This window comes from Geotrypetes seraphini, chromosome 7, assembly GCF_902459505.1.
Source record: "Geotrypetes seraphini chromosome 7, aGeoSer1.1, whole genome shotgun sequence".
Classification (NCBI taxonomy): Eukaryota; Metazoa; Chordata; class Amphibia; order Gymnophiona; family Dermophiidae; genus Geotrypetes; species Geotrypetes seraphini.
In genome coordinates this window covers 194,551,620-194,569,552 of record NC_047090.1, presented here as the reverse complement: position 1 = coordinate 194,569,552, position 17,933 = coordinate 194,551,620, and the positions used below count along the sequence as shown (strand labels likewise).

Here is a 17,933-nt window from a genome sequence, read left to right as displayed (position 1 = left end):
TTTGCTCTTATGGCAAGGCTCTTGAGAGTGCAGCTTTAGACCACAAGGGTTCTTCTGATGTGGTCCTTAGCACTCTTTTCACATGTAAGAAATTGACTGCTGTATCTGCTTATGCTACAGCATGGAACACTTTCCTGCATTGGTGTGCTCGGGACCACTTTCTGTGGTGTTGGCGTTTCTCCAGGCTGGTCTTGATCAGAGCCTCACTGCGGCATCGGCTGGGTTCTCTTGTTTTCAAGCCTGGGGTTGTCCTTCATCTTTGGCATCTCACCCTGATATGGCCAGATTTCTGGAAGGGGCTCTTTGCATTAGACCACCAATTACTCTGCTGTTCCCTTCATGGGACCTCGACCTGGTGCTGTCTAGTCTTTTCCAAGACTCCCTTTGAGCCCCTTTGGGCTACTTCCCTCTTGAACTTGACACTCAAGACGGTCTTTCTGGTCGCTGTTCTGTCAGCAAGGCGTGTCTCCAGACTCATAGTAACATAGTAAATGACGGCAGAGTGGTCCATCCAGTCTGCCCAACCATACATGCTCCATAAATTGATTATTTAGTTTAAATGGTCCTTTTACTTAGATATTTCTGGGCCAGAAACCCAGAGCCCTGACCAGTAGTGTGCTTAGGTTCCATCTACTGGAGTCTCCATCAAAGCTCACTCCAGCCCATCTTAACCATCCCAGTCTTTGAAACCCTCCCCAGCCCATCCTGAACTGACTGTTCATATATAGGACACAGGCTGTGCAAGCCTACGCAATATTGGCCTTAGTTCCTTCAATGTATACCCATTATTTCTGATTAGAAATCCTCTGTGTTCATCCCACGCTTGTTTGAACTCTGTCATCGTTTTCTTCTCCTCCACCACTCTACAGGCTCGCTCTTGCAGTGAACTGTTCCACCAGATTTCGGAGTTGGGGATTTCCTTGCACATGGTTCCTTCCTTTTTGCTGAAGATGGTTTCGGCTTTCCATGTTAATCAGGGAGTCCGTTTGCCTGTTTTTCAGCCTACTGGTTCAAAGGCACACAGTATCGTGTTTTGAAGAACCTAGATATGCACGGAGTGCTTTCTCGCTATCTGGAGGTCACAAATGAGTTTCTTCTTTCTGACCATTTGTTTGTGCTGTCCCATTCTGTCAAGCGGGATGCTCATGATTCCAAGGCCACAATTTCCAGATGGATCCGTGAGGCTCTTTCTTTAGCCTACATTCTTTCAGGGAAACAGTCTCCTGTTTCTGTCAAGGCACATTCTTCTAGATGTGTCACTTCTTCGTGGGCTGAAACTAAAGCTGTCTCCCCTGAGGAGATTTACATGGCACTAACACGGTCCTTTCTACCCACGTTTGCCCATTTTTACAGAGTAGATATGGCAGCGAGACAGGACTCTGCATTTGGGTCCTCAGTCTTTGAGGGTCAGCTCAGTAAGTCCACTCTAGCTTTTTGGGAACTGCTTTTGTATGTCCCACTTGTCTAGAATGTCTCACCTATTGCACTGGAAAAAGAGATTATGTACTACCCTGGTAAGCTCTTTTCCAGTATATAGGTGAGACATTGTAGACTCCTACCCTGTCCTTTTTGCACTTGACTGCTTCTCAGTTTGTTTCATGCATCTCCAAGTTATAACTTTCTGAGGGCTTGGGAGTATACTGTTCCTGTTTTCAGCTGGGAGTAGTTTATGAGCTCCCTTGAGGTTTTTGCCTCATGTTACTCCTTTGAGCAAAACAGTTGTTTACAATCTTGATTATTATGGGTGTCTCTACTTCATGAAGCATATCCCAGAAACAATCACCCAGGTCACCCTACTGATAATCATTTTTATTACCAACTGGAAGGCAGTAGCGAATAACATACCCACCTCTCTTACTAGTTCAATTACAAACAAAACCCACCACCATAACAGGAGAATTCCGACAGTCAGAAGCTCGAATCGCCAAACCAGTGTTCAACATCCCATCACCCCAGCATGGGAAAGAAGATCTACACACCCCAAGACCAAACCTCAACATCTGCCTAAATCACTCATCTACCTGAAAATGACTCACAACTATCAAACAGAAATCACCACACGAACATGTGCCTACCTCAGAGCTATAGGCCCAAAAACAGAATCTAGATTGCCTCTTCCTTACAGAAACCTCGCTAACATCAGACACAGATCCCAGAATAACTGCTCTCAGGGATGCAAAATAACAGTGACTTGCAGAGAGAAAAAAAGAGGAGGACTAGCAATCTTAATCAAAGACTCCCTAACCCTAAACATTCTTGAAAAAACATCCACCCCTTACATGGACCTTCTAGCATGTCAACTCTCAAGTACCACACTAAATTGCATGCTCTGCTACATAACACTGGGAAACTGGACAACAGTAAGACCTGAATTTGAAAACTTAATATACCAAAACTCACTAACAGTAGCATACAACCTTATCCTAGGAAGTCTTCATCTTGAAGACCAATCATCCAAACCAGTAGATAACCTTCTATCATTTCTCGATGCCTTATCTTTCCGAATCTTAAACCCACAAACTACTCATGAGAAAGGACACCAACTTGACATCGCAGCCTTCATGTCCCATCAACCATCCACTTCAGAAATTCAAACATCTAACGTAACCTGGTCCCCATCTCTCTGGTCAGACCACTATACATATATATACCTTCAACATCAACTGGACCAAAAACAAAACCACACCAAAACCCAAAAAAGTAACTTACACTCTATGCAAACACATCGAGCCCACCAAATTCTGGACAAAAATAGATGAAACAATCCTGGAATGCAACCCCAATGACTTCATTTCACATTGGAGCAATTTGAGCACTAACATCCTTGATGAGCTTGCCCCACTACAAACCAAAACTAGAACCAGCAAACGATCAGACCAATGGTATGACAACGATCTACTCCTACTCAAAAGACAATGCAGACGACTAGAAAGAAAATGGAAAAAAACTAACCTAGACCACACAAAATCCGCCTGGAAAAAATTAACAAACAATACAACCTACAACTAAAGGATAAGAGAAAAACATACTACACCAACCTAATAGGCACAGAAACCCAAGACACCAAAAAACTATTCCAAATATTAAAAGAACTAACAGACACCAACCCCTCATGAACACTAACAATACCCCCCCTCCGCTACCCTCTTAGCAGAACACTTCAAGAATAAAATCACAAATGCCAGAGCTACTCTCAACTGAACCCCATTCCACCTAATTGAAATCACAATACTTCCCACAGAAAAAGAATCAACAGCCGCAGACAGAACTTGGTCCCAATTCACCAATATACAATGGCCCGAATTCAACAAACTCTACAAAAAGTACAACCATGAATCCTGTGACCTCAACCACTGCCCACCATATCTCCTTACAACATCCAGCACAAAATTCCGTACTCTACTCCTTCAATGGATACAAAACATGCTCACAGATGAACTTTTCCCAACTAACCTCAGCGAAATCATCATCACCACGATCCAAAAAGACCCAAAAGGTCAGACAGACCAACCTTCCAACTACAGACCCATCGCCTCAATACCTCTATATGTCAAACTAACAGAAGGACTAGTAGCCGAACTCCTCACCACATATCTAGAAAACCATAACATATTCCACCCCACGCAATCTGGCTTCAGAACCAACTTCAGCACAGAGACATTACTAGGCTCCCTTATTGACAGACAACACCTCAGCACAGAAAAAAAAAATGCTTCTCATACAACTGGACCTGACCGCAGCATTCGACCTGGTAGACCATAACATACTTCTGCAAATTTTGGACACAATAGGTATAGCAACATAGAAACATAGAAAATGACGGCAGAAAAGGGCCATAACCCATCAAGTCTTCCCACTCTAACAACCCCACCCCCTTGAATTTACCCCCCTAGAGATACCACATGTGTATCCCATCTACATTTTTACCCCCTAGAGATCCCACATGTGTATCCCATTTCCTTTTAAAATCATGGTTTGAAGGTTTCCTAAAATCCAGAACATACAGAGTAAAATCTGATAAAGAAAAATCTGAACCCTGGTCCAACCCCTGCGGAGTACCACAAGGATCCCCACTATCCCCTACTCTATTCAACCTATATACTGCCTCTCTCGGGACATACCTGGACAAACTATGCATAACTTTCTATAGTTATGCAGACAACATCACTATTCTCATACCTTTTGATCAACCAAAGATCACCGTAACAGACACACTACACCGAACACTGGAAACAGTAGCGACCTGGATGGAAGACCACAAACAACCCAGACAAAACAAAATTCATCCTCCTTGAAAATAACAAAGCCCCAACTATAGCCAACATAGAAATCAACTCAATCAATTTCCCCATTCAAGCCACTCTAAAACTACTAGGAATGGCAATAGACAGATGCTGCACCATGCAACCACAAATAAATAAAACAATACAAAAATCTTTTGCCATTATGAGAAACCTAAGACAAGTCCGTAAATTTTTCGAAAGAATACAATTCCAGCTCATAGTACAATCCCTAATCCTAGGTATACTACATTATTGCAACATCCTCTACCTCCCTTTCCCTGCAACGATGACCAAACAATTCAAAACACAGCCCTAAGACTCGGAAACACGACCACATTACTGAAGCATTCATCAACTCACACTGGCTCCCAATCCAGGAAAGAATACTATTCAAATTCTACTGCATACTATTTAAAACTATAAACAGAGACAGCCCAACCTACCTGAACAACCGACTCATCCATACTACCTCAACCAGACATAGAAAAATGCACACTCCATTCACATACCCTCCAATCAAAGAAATTAAACAGAAAAAGCTTTACGACGGCCTTCTAGCCACTCAAGCAGCAAAACTAGATAACCAAATCTCTAATCTTCTGCTAACAACCACCGACTACAAGTTGTTTAGAAAAGAAATAAAAACCATACTCTTCAAGAAATCCCTGAAGTCTTAACATCACGAATACCTTCCTTCTTCCTATCTTTTTCCTGACTCTCCAAGACTACCTGATCTATTCTTTACCTTCACTAGTCATGACCACTGATCTCCTTTTTTAACACTCCTACTATAAATCTTTTGTAATCCTCCTTGAACCGCAAGGTAATGGCGGAATAGAAATCTCTAATGTAATGTAATGTTGGTTTGGTGGGTCTTGGTGCTTGGATACTAACTGTAGGTGGAGCTAAGCAGCTCAGTGAAGTACAGAAGAGGCACAGAGAAAAATTTGAACTGGATTCCTTTTGCAGATGGCACATGGCTATGGGGACGCTACCCACTTGTCTAGAATGTCTCGCCTATCTACTGGAAAATAGCTTACAGAGTAAGTACATAATCTCATTTTGTATAGCTGTGCTAGTATCTATAGATGTGCTATATAATTATCTATGTATAGCTAATGTTTCCTCCTTTTTGTGAGAGATCTATGTATACATTTAGTTCTGTGATCATCTTCCAGGGCAGGTACAGGTTCCAGGCCTCCTCCATTCCGTGATGGCAAAGACCATTCCTCTTCCAGGCGAGGAAGCTTTGATAGACCCACACGTGACAGGAAGTTAGACAGGCCTGTTTTTGAGCATGGACAGTCTCTTTTTGGAGGTAAAACTTCATCTAAATATATTAACTGACTCAAGGTTTCTCTGTAGAATTAGATCATAGGTCCTCTGTGCGATGATGTGTGGTGGCGTGCTGCAATGAAACTTTACTTTGATTATGCTTTATAGAACTGCATTGAATAGTGAAAAATATTATTCAGCCAAATACAAATAATGGGCATTGAACTTTAACGTATCAAATACTACTACTTCTACTACTTATCATTTCTACAGTGCTGCTAGACGTACACATCACTATACATTAAACAATGTAAAAGACAATCCCTGCTCAATAGAGCTTACAATCTATTTAATACAGGACAAATATGGGTTAAGGAATTTCTCACAGAGGGAATGATAAAACAGACACAAGTACTTTACAAGTAATGAATAAGACAAATAATAAAAGAAGCGATGTGAAATCAGAGATCCAAGTGTTTATTTCAGTAGGATTTAACACATTACAGTTTATTTCTATTTGAATATCAATCACTATTAGGCTGAATACAAATAATGTATTCACGGCCACATCAAATTGAATACAAATATTCGATACAGCCCTACTTTAAATATTTCTCAGTATAAATAAATTGAACTTGAAGCGCTTAGAGATACCTTGAGTTACTCATTTCTTATGTAGCACAGTTTTATGTTTAAAGTAAAGAAATACTTTATTGACCAGCAACAAGAATTAGCTTTCTTCAGTAATACAACACATTTCTTTGCCAACCTCTCTAGACCGGTACAGGCTTCACTGATGGGTAGAAGCTCATCATGGCCAGCAGATGGAGACTGAGACCAAACTTTTGGTTATATTACTTAATAGCTGTCCCTTCCTCCATCTAACAGTCTTCAAGCAGGTAGTTTGGTGATCTGTGCCCATCTCCCCTTGTTAGAGCTGTTTGAATTTGTTTAGGGCTCCTTGTCCCCATTCTGGTGCCGGACTGAGCTTGGAGGTGCCCTGTTTGGGGTTCAATCCGACCTCGGGGGTGTCGCACCTGGTGGGTCTTCTGCTGGGTCCCTTCTCCCCTTCCTCCACCTTTAAAATTTTGTAAAGGTGCCTCAGCTGTAAGCCTTGCCACCAATACAGGCAAGGCATATAGCTTTGAGAATCAGTGGAGTCTGTTCTGTAAAAAAATCCAAATGCTCTTGAACAGGTCCAGGGATCTTTTGAGTCTTTGGGATCGTTTTCCATTGTCCTTACAGGGTCAAATTGCTCTTTACAAAATGGTTTTGTTCCCTAAGTGGGTCTATGTCATGCAGACTTTTCACACCGGAACAAGCGTCCTCTGTGAGTTACTTGCATTATTTTTATCGACTTTGTTAGTCTTTGGAGGAGGGGAAACTATAACTAACAGCAGGCAGCGGGGGATAGGTGAGAGGTAGCTCCACCCACCCCCAGCGCGTCACCAACAGCGCGACTCGGCTCCCCCTTAAAAGGGAGAGCTGCGGAGAAAGTCCCACACCGGAACAAGCGTCCTCTGTGAGTTACTTGCATTATTTTTATCGACTTTGTTAGTCTTTGGAGGAGGGGAAGGCTATAACTAACAGCAGGCAGCGGGGGGTAGGCGAGAGGTAGCTCCACCCACCCCCAGCGCGTCACCAACAGCGCAACTCGGCTCCCCCTTAAAAGGGGGAGGGCCAACGGCGTGCAGCCATTCGGCGAGCGGCAAAGGCGCTTGCCTTAGCGAGAGCGCCTTTGCGAAGACGCCTTAAGAAAGAGCCAGGAAGCAAGGCCAATAATTAATAATCAAAAAATCGCAAGTTAAGGACAACAAATTGGCAAGAGGACTCACACAACTTACTGGTGCAGAGGGTTCACACATAAAGCTCAGGCAGCTCGGAGGAGGAACAGGTATGAGGAGCACCCATGGAAAACAGAAAATGAGCTTTCCAGTATTCTGCACCGGATGTAGGATGTATGACTACCTCCCCTCAGAGACTACGTCATACATTTGCAGTCGGTGCAGGGAGCTCGAAAGCCGGAAGCAGCAAGTCTGGTTGCTGGAGGGAACTGTGAAGGAGCTAGAAGAACTTCTTATCAATAAAGAAGAAAGGCGAAAGCAGGAGAGGTTGCTTGTGGAATCCAGCACCAGTGAAGTGATAAAGGAATTGGAGAGATACATCGAGGACGCCCACCAGCAGATTGTGGAGATCCCAGGGCTTGAGAACAGCAACCGAACATCCCAGGAGGGTGGAATAATTGATACAGACAGAGGCACCAATCCAATCAGCAGAGATGATAGACCATCTGGGGATGAGCCACAGAAGATGGAAGACAGGACTTATACCATGGATACGGACTTAAGACCCCCGAGGAACCTCAAACTAAAGAAGATTGGGATCATAGTCGGAGATTCCATCATAAGAAATGTGGACAGCCACATTGCGGGGGGAAGAGATGATAGACTGGTCACCTGCCTGCCTGGTGCAAGAGTGAAGGATGTGGCCAGCAGGATCACCAGAATCATAGATGGCGAAGCAGGAAAGGATACTGCCGTACTTATCCACATGGGAACTAACGATGTTAGCAGACGGAAATACAACAGGGAAGATTTGAAGGACCAGCTCCGCTTACTCGGTAGGAGACTGAAGGTCAGGGAGGTGAAGGTGGCTTTCTCAGAAATCCTTCCGGTACCAAGAGCAGACGCAAGGAGACAGGATGAACTGAGAGCAGTTAACATAGAAACATAGAAAGATGACGGCAGAAAAGGGCTACAGCCCATCAAGTCTGCCCACTCTACTGACCCACCCCATTAAGTCTGAGTGCTGATGACTCAGTTCCTTAGCTCAACCCTCGTAGGGATCCCACGTGGATGTTCCATTTATTCTTAAAGTCGAGCACGCTGGTGGCCTTGATCACCTGCACCGGAAGTTTGTTCCAGTGATCCACCACCCTTTCTGTGAAGAAGTACTTCCTGGTATCACCACTAAATTTCCCTCCTCTGAGTTTGAGCGGGTGCCCCCTTGTGACCGAGAGTCCCTTAGGAACGAATATATCGTTTTCCACCTCGACACGACCTGTGACGTATTTAAATGTCTCAATCATGTCACCCCTTTCCCTGCGCTCCTCTAGAGTATAGAGCTGCAATCTGCCCAGTCTTTCTTCGTATGAGAGACCCTTGAGTCCGGCTGGATGAAGCGATGGTGCGACGATGAGGGTTTCGACTTCGTACAAAATTGGACAACATTTTGGGGAACAGGCAGGTACTATAGAAAGGACGGCCTACACCTCACCAAACAGGGAGCGAGAGTCCTGGCTGAGAACATGAAGAAGTACTTTGAGAAGGCTCTAAACTAAAGATCAGGGGAGAGCCGACAGTCGACAACAAGTCGATGGCCCGGGCACCAAGATATCCTGAGGAGGAAAGTTCAAGCAACCGCACAGAGATAGTGGAAGAACAGAATGAATCTACAAGAGGCAATGAAAAAGATCAAATGGATATAAAAAGGGATGTGAGGACCACTAAATCCAGGAAATTAGCACGAACAGAACTTAAGTGTATGTACACGAATGCCAGAAGCTTAGGAAACAAAATGGGCGAACTGGAAGAACTAGCAAAAAGAAAGCAACTGGATATCATAGGAATAACAGAAACATGGTGGAATGAAGAAAATGAATGGGACACGGCATTGCAAGGATATAAACTATACTGAAGAGAAAGGATTGGGCAAAAAGGAGGAGGTATTGCCCTGTATGTCCAAGAGGAAATAGAGTCTATTAGGGAAAGTGAGACAGAAGTAGATGGTAAACTAGAGTCCCTCTGGATAAAGATTCCTGGACATAAAGAAGCAGACATACATATTGGCCTCTATTATTGACCCCCGGGACAGTCTGAGCAAACCGACAAAGAAATGATGGAGGAAATTAACCATGGATGTAAATCAGGAAATGTAACGATCATGGGAGACTTCAACTTTCCAGGGATAAACTGGAAACTGGGAACGTCAATCTGCGGTAGAGAGATAAAATTCCTGGAAATGTTAGGAGATTGCTTCCATGAACAAATGGTGGGAGAACCGACTAGAGGAAATGCAATCCTGGACTTGGTCATAAATGGCATTACTGGAAGGACAGCAGATGTAGAGGTTACGGCCCCGTTGGGGACAAGTGATCACAACACGATCAATTTTACCATTAGCATCGGTAAGGGGAAACCAATCAGGACTAAAGCCACATCCTTTAATTTCAAAAAAGGGAATTACGACAGTATGAGAACCATGGTTAGAAAATGGCTTAAGAAGGGTAAAGCAGAAATCCAAACAGTTGATCAAGCATGGTCTCTACTGAAAAATACCATCACAGAAGCACAGAATCTTTACATACCGAGGATATCCAAAGGAAGGCGAAATAAGAACAAAGGTGAATCAGCTTGGTTATCCAAAGAGGTAAAGGATGCAGTGAGGGAAAAAAGGAACTCGTTTAAAAAATGGAAACGGGAAAAAACGACGGAGGCCTGGAACTGTCACAAAACCGACCAGAAAAAATGTCATAAAGTGGTAAGAGACGCCAAAAAAGTCTATGAAGAAAAGATAGCCCAAGAAGCCAAAAACTTTAAGCCCTTTTTTAGATATATAAAAGGAAAGAAACCAGCAAGAGAGGCAGTGGGTCCTCTCAACGACCAAGGAAGGAAAGGGGCAATTAAAGAAGACAAACAAGTAGCAGATAGGTTAAATTCATTCTTTGCCTCTGTCTTCACGAATGAGGACACTACTACAATGCCAGACACAAGGAAGATATTCACCGGCGACTTAGACGAAAGTCTTGCAACAGTAAATGTGGAGTTGGACATGGTATACTTTCAGATTGACAAACTAAAAAGTGATAAATCCCCTGGACCGGATGGAATTCACCTGAGAGTATTAAAGGAACTTAAGGTAGAAATTGGGGAACTATTACAATCCTTGGCTAATATGTCAATTAAAACCGGGCAAATACCGGATGACTGGAGGATAGCAAATGTCATCCCAATTTTCAAAAAAGGATCAAGAGGGGAACCAGGAAACTACAGACCTGTGAGTCTCACATCTGTTCCTGGGAAGATAATTGAAGCACTAATTAAAGATACCATTGTACAACACTTGAAGGATCACAAACTGATAAGAGCTAGTCAACACGGCTTCAGGAAAGGGAAGTCATGTCTGACAAATTTACTACAATTCTTTAACAAGGTGAACAAACAAATGGATAGTGGAGATCCGGTGGACATAATTTACTTGGACTTCCAGAAAGCGTTTGACAAGGTCCCGCACGCAAGGCTTATGAGTAAATTACTAAGTCATGGAATAGGAGGAGAAGTACACAGATGGATAGGCAAATGGCTAGAGAACAGAATGCAGAGGGTGAGCATAAATGGAAAATTTTCGGACTGGGAGAAAGTGACTAGCGGCATGCCTCAGGGCTCGGTTTTTGGGCCCATCTTGTTCAATATTTTTATAAATGACCTGGAAGAGGACACAACATGCAATATAATCAAGTTTGCAGATGATACAAAACTCTGTCGGGCGGTCAGCTCTCAAAGAGACTGCAAGGATCTTCAGAAGGATCTGAACCAGCTGGAAACGTGGGCGATAAAGTGGCAGATGAATTTTAACGTAGACAAATGCAAGGTGATGCATTTGGGAAAGAAAACCAAAGAATATGAATATAGGATGTTGGGGGTGATATTAGCCAAATGCGAACAAGAAAAGGATTTGGGGGTACTGATAGACAGAACCCTAAAGCCATCGGCTCAATGTGCGGCGGCGGCGAGGAGAGCGAATAGGATGTTGGGCATGATTAAGAAGGGGATCACGAGTAGATCAGAAGACGTTATAATGCCACTTTACAGAGCAATGGTCAGACCACACTTAGAACACTATGTCCAACATTGGTCTCCATACCTTAAGAAGGATATAACTCTGCTGGAGAGGGTGCAGAGGCGAGCCACGAAACTAGTCAAAGGTATGGAGAATTTGAGCTACAAGGAACGCCTCGGAAAACTGGGACTATTCACCCTTGAAAAGAGAAAACTGCGAGGGGATATGATAGAGACTTTTAAAATATTAAAAGGATTTGACAAAATAGACCAGGAAACATCATTACTAACATTTTTGGATGTGACACGGACAAGAGGTCATAGCCTGAAACTGAGTGGTAGCAGGTTCAGGACTAATGTCGGGAAGTTCTGTTTCGCACAAAGAGTGGTGGGAGCATGGAATGCTCTCCCGGAGGAGGTTGTGATGGAAACTTCTGTTCTGGGTTTCAAATGCAAGTTGGATGCATACCTTCTTGCTAATCACATTGAGGGATACAGGAAATCCGGGTCTCCATAAAGGAGTACCTAAATGGGCCTCCGTGTGTGCGGATCGCTGGACTAGATGGACCTAGGTCTGATCTGGCAAAGGCGTTACTTATGTTCTTATGTTCCATTGTTCATGACTAATAAGGATATTAATACGTATCACACTGTCTTATGTAAATTTCTTTGGAATAATAGAAAACCCAGAATGACTCTTGCTCAATTGTCTCTACCTGTGGGGTGGGATGGAGTGGACTGGCGCTTCCGGACCTGAGGAGATACAACATAGCCTACCTTCTTAGGCACTTGGTGGACTGGATTAAGAACACTCAGTTTTATACACCTGTCGCTCTTGAGCAACAGTTGATGGCTCCTTCTCATTTGATGTACTATCTTCATGCTAAGCGTCCACACCGGATTTTTCCCATCAGGACTCGTCTCATGGATCACAGCAAAGGATAATGTTAGCAATGGTTGTGTAAATGCATGCATTTGCCTTTTACCTCCACGGTTTTGTTTCCCTTGTGGGGTAATCGAGACCTGGATCCTGATGATTCCAAACTATACTTACAGCGCTGGAGTGCTCGTGGTCTATGCTTCGTGCGAGATGTGGTGTCGGAGTTGGGTATGTTCCAGGATCTACAGGCGGCAGGTTTCTTGAATGTAAAATTCAAATGTTTCCTGATCTTTCATGAGAAACTCAAAAGCTTCGTAGAGAATTTCTTCTCTTGAGACCAGGGGTCACTTAACTGGGAGCAACATTCAATTTGAGACATCCTTGCAAGTGTATTATTTGCCACTGTTCAGTTAAATATTTTTCTTTGAACCTCAATAATTAAGTGCTTTTTTGGCAATGTCCCGACTAGATGAAGGAAAATAAAGTGCTCAATAGTTAATGAAGTTGCTCCTGCCTCAGCACTATCTGTAGTTCATCTTGCTTTATTGTTGTATTTTCCCCTTTATTTTTAGCCTATGTGTAATCTTAGAATCTCAGGTTGAGGACTTGAGCGAGTTAGTCAATTTTTCCTGTTTTTATTTTTTCTTTTTGTAAACTGTGTTAGTGTAATATGATTTACACTTTATGAAGCTGTATTCAAACTTTCTCTACAAGTGTTTTTACTTGGTATGTAATAATGAAAAGTTATAAATAAACAAAATTTTAAACAACACCTAAAAGCACATTTTTTTCAATTAGCTTTTTCAAATTGAATAATTGAGTTTGGGACTGTAATCTGTAATGATTAATTTTTTTATATGGTAAAATTTTTAACTGTATGTATTATGGTTTACTGAGATTTGATTATTTTTATTAAGAACATAAGAATTGCCGCTGCTGGGTCAGACCAGTGGTCCATCATGTCCAGCAGTCCGCTCACGTGACGGCCCTCTGGTTAAAGACCAGCGCCCTAACTGAGACTAGCCCTACCAGCGTACGTTGTTGTTCAGCAGAAACTTGTGTAACTTTGTCTTGAATCCCTGAAGGGTGTTTTCTCCTATATCAGAGTCTAGAAGAGCGTTCCAGTTTTCTACCACTCTCTGGGTGAAGAACTACTTCCTTACGTTTATACAGAATCTATCCCCTTTCAACTTTAGAGAGTGCCCTCTCATTCTCCCTACCTTGGAGAGGGTGAACAACTTGTCCTTATCTAGTAAGTCTATCCCCTTCAGTACCTTGAATGTTTCGATCAACTCCCCTCTCAATCTCCTCTATTCAAGGGAGAAGAGGCCCAGTTTCTCTAATCTTTCTCTGTACGGCAGCTCCTCCAACCCCTTAACCATCTTAGTCGCTCTTCTCTGGATCCCTTCGAGTAGTACCGTGTCATTGTTCATGTACGGTGACCATTGCTGTACACAGTACTCCAGGTGAGGGCGTACCATGGCCAGGTACAGAGACATGATAACCTTCTCCAATCTGTTTGTGATCCCCTTCTTTATTATTCTTAGCATTCTGTTTGCCCTATTCACTACCGCCGCACATTGTGCAGATGGCTTCATTGACTTGTCGATCAGAACTCCCAAGTCCCTTTCCTGGGAGGTCTCTCCAAGTACCACCCCAGACATCCTGTATTTGTGCATGAGATTTTTGTTACCAACATGCATCACTTATCCATGTTGAGCTTCATCTGCCATGTTGATGCCCATTCCTCGAACCTGATTATGTCACGTTGCAGATCTTCGCAATCCCCATGCATCTTTACTAGCTTGAATAACTTCGTATCATCCGCAAATTTAATCACCTTGCTCGTCGTACCTATGTCCAGATCGTTTATAAAGATGTTGAAGGGCACAGGTCCAAACACTGAGCCCTGAGGCACCCCACTGGTGACGCTCTTCCAGTCCGAGTATTGTCCATTTATCCCCACTCTCTGTTTCCTATGCTCCAGCCAGTTTTTAATCCATGTGAGTATTTCACCCTCAATTCCATGGCTCACAATTTTCCGAAGTAGTCGTTCATGTGGAACCTTGTCAAACGCCTTCTGAAAGTCCAGATAAACAATGTCGACCGGGTCGCCCTTGTCTATCTGCCTGTTTACTCCCTCGAAGAAGTGCAACAAGTTTGTCAAACAAGATCTGCCTTTGCAGAAACCGTGCTGGCTGGTCCTCTTCAGACCATGTCCGTGAAGGTGATCAATGATGCAGTCCTTTATCAGCGCCTGTACCATCTTTCCTGGTACCGAGGTCAGACTCACCGGTCTGTAGTTTTCCGAGTCTCCCCTTGAACCTTTTTTGAAGATCGGCGTAACATTCGCCAACTTCCAGTCCTCTGGAATCTTGGATGCTATCCGGTCCCGGGGATTTATCGCTCTTAAGCCTATCGATATGCCTGCATACCTCTTCTAGACTGACCGTTAACCCTGTCATTTTACCATTTTCACTTCCGATATGCTATGTATATTCTCTTCGGTAAATACAGACTCAAAAAACATGTTCAGTCTGTTGGTGATTGCTTGGTTCTCCTTTAGCTATCTGTTTATTCCTTAGTCATGCAACGGTTCCACCGCTTCCTTCGCGGGTCGTTTCCCTTTAATATATCAAAAGAACGGCTTGAAGTTTTTCGCCTCCTTGGCTATTTTTTCCTCGTAGTCTCTTTTGACCCCTTTTACTGCCTTATGGCACCTGTGTTGATGTTGTTTGTGCTTATTTCAGTTTTCGTCCATTTTTTTATGTTTTCCATTCCTTAAACGAGGGTTTTTGTCTTTGTTCGCTTCCTTTACCTCTACAGTGAGCAACACCGGTTCTATATTCTATTTCCTCTTTGATCCCTTGTTGATACGTGGTATATATAGATTTTGCACCTCAGTGACCATATCCTTAAAAAAAGACCAAGGTTGCTCTAGCGTCTTTACAGTGTTTATCCTCTTCTTAATTTTCTTCCCCATCATGCGTCTCAACCCTTTGTAATTCCCTTTTCGGAAGTTTAGCACCGTGGCCATTATTCTGGATCGATGTTTCACCCCTATTTCCAGGTTGAAGAGGATCATATTGTAATCGTTTCCCAGCGTCCCTTCTACTTCTGCATCTTGTGCCGGTCCTCGCAGTCCATTTAGAATTATGTCCAGAATTGTGTTTCCTCTTGTATTTTCCTTGATAAGTTGTTCCAGGAAGCAATCGCCTACAGTTTCCAAGATCTTAGTCTCTCTAGCACAGCCGGAGGTGCCTAGGTTCCATTCTATCCCCAGAAAGTTGAAGTTGCCCATGATAACCGGGTTGCCTCCCTTGCAGTTGCATTTAATCTCATCTGTCATTTCTCCATCAATTTATTCGGACTGCCCTGGAGGTCGGTAGTAGATGCCTATCCTCGTTTCCGGTCCATTTGATCCCAGATTTTTGATCCATAGAGACTCTAACTTATCTGTCTGTTGTGGCATGTTCTCTCCAGTAGATTCAATTCCCTCTTTGACGTATATGGCAATGCCTCCTCCTTGTTTGAATCACTCTGTCTCTGCGGTATAGTTTATATTCCAGACATTTTCATCAGTCCACCATATTTCTGTGATGGCGATGATGTCAGTGTTATCCTTTTGTGCCATAGCTTTTAATTCACCCATCTTATTTCTAAGGCTCCTTTCATTCATGTACATACACTTGAGTTTGCAGCCTGTTCCCTCCTTACGTGTCCTTCCCTCTTGTGCCCCTTTCGGTCTGTCTTGTCTGCGAGCCGGTAAGTCTTCCCCTCCATCTTCCTGCACAGTATCCCCCGGGTATACGGGTTTCCGAACCATTGACTCTCTCGGTCAACTGTCGGATTTCCCCTTCTTCCTAGTTTAAAAACTTCTCAAATAGATGTAAGCCATGAGGATGTCCTCAAACAGATAGATAGATTGAAGAGCGACAAATCACCAGGCCCAGATGGAATCCACCCAAGGGTACTAAAAGAACTGAGGAACGAAATAGCGGGAATACTCTGACACATTTGTAACCTATCCTTGAAAACTCGGGAGATCCCAGAGGACTGGAAAATAGTGAATGTCACACCTATCTTCAAAAAGGTAGCGAGGGGCGACCCATGGAACTACAGGCCTGTAAGCTTGACTTCAGTCCCGGGCAAGATGGTAGAAGCACTGATAAAAGACAGCATCAGTGAGCACGTAGAAAAAAATGGACAACTGAAAGCGAGCCAACATGGCTTCTGCAAGGGAAGATCGTATCAAACAAACTTACTGCACTTCTTTGAAAGGATAAACAGCCAGATGGACAAAGTGGAGCCCATAGATATCATTTATCTCGACTTTGACAAGTACCTCATGAGCAGCTACTTCATTGCGGAACCACGGGGTGGAAGGAGACGTATACAGATGGATTAAACACTGGTTGGCAGGCAGGAAGCAAAGGGTTGGAGTGAAGGGCCACTACTCGGATTGGAGAAGGGTCACGAGTGGTGTTCCGCAGGGATCGGTGCTTGACCGCTACTGTTCAATATATCATGACGAAGTGTGAAGTTATAAAGTTTGCGGATGACACCAAACTCTGTAGCAGGGTTAGAACGGCGGAAGAATGTGAAGACCTACAAAGGGACCTAAACAAACTGGAGGAGTGAGCAAATAAATGGCAAATGAACTTCAATATAGAGAAATGCAAAGTCATGCATAAGAAGAGTAGAGAGTTGCGCGGGGACAGAAATCCCACCCGTCCCCGCCAAAGTCTCACCCGTCCCCACCCGTCCCCGTGAGGAATCCCACCTGTCCCCACCCGTCCCCGTGAGGAATCCCTCCGTCCCCGCCCGTCCCCGTGAGGAATCCCCTCCGTCCCCCCCCCGTCCCTATAAACTTCAGAAATAGTTATTTCATTTAATTATGCTACTGAATTAAAGGCTCTGGTAGAAACCCATTTACAAATAAGCAAAAAGACTTTATTAATTTGGAAATATTAATTGGGAAGAATACATACTTTGTAAACGGGTTTCTACCAGAGCCTCTTTTGTTTATAAATTTTTATCAACACAACTAATATACTACTTTATCCTGAAGCGAAAAAAAGAAATAGAATTCTTTTCCTACCTTTGTTGCCTGGTTTCTGCTTTCCTCATGTTCTCATTCAGTTCCTTCCATCCACTGTCTCTCTTCCTTCTGCGTCTTCCATTTGCTCTGTTAATGTGCCTCTCCCTTTCTCCCCCATTCCAAATTGGTCTGGCACCCATCTTCTTCCCTCCGCTCCCCCCATAGTCTGGCATCTCTGTCTTCTTCCCTGCCAGCGTCTTCTCCCCACTCTCTCTTCCCCATTTCCTTTCAGCGTCCTTCTCCCCCCCATCTTCCCCATGTCCTGTCAGCGTTCTTCTCCCCCCTCTGTCTTCCCCATGGCCTTTCAGCGTCCTTCTCCACCCCCCGTCTTCCCCATGGCCTTTCAGCGTCCTTCTCCACCCCCCCATCTTCCCCATGTCCTTTCAGCGTCCTTCTCCACCCCTTTGTCTTCCCCATGTGCTTTCAGCATCCTTCTCCCCCCCGTCTTCCCCATGTCCTGTCAGCTTCCTTCTCCCCCTTCTGTCTTCCACATATGCTTTCAGTGTCCTTCCCCCCCTCCTGTCTTCCCCATGGCCTTTCAGCGTCCTTCTCCACCC

At 43.8% G+C, this 17,933-nt stretch overlaps 1 protein-coding gene across 1 annotated transcript in view; it reads left to right on the top strand.

The window, feature by feature from the left end:
• The window catches only part of YLPM1 (YLP motif containing 1), a 500,153-nt gene that overhangs the window by 259,600 nt on the left and 222,620 nt on the right, over positions 1 to 17,933 (top strand). Inside the window, 1 exon segment of the mRNA XM_033952197.1 lies at positions 5,462 to 5,601. Coding sequence (XP_033808088.1) covers positions 5,462 to 5,601 — 140 coding nt within the window.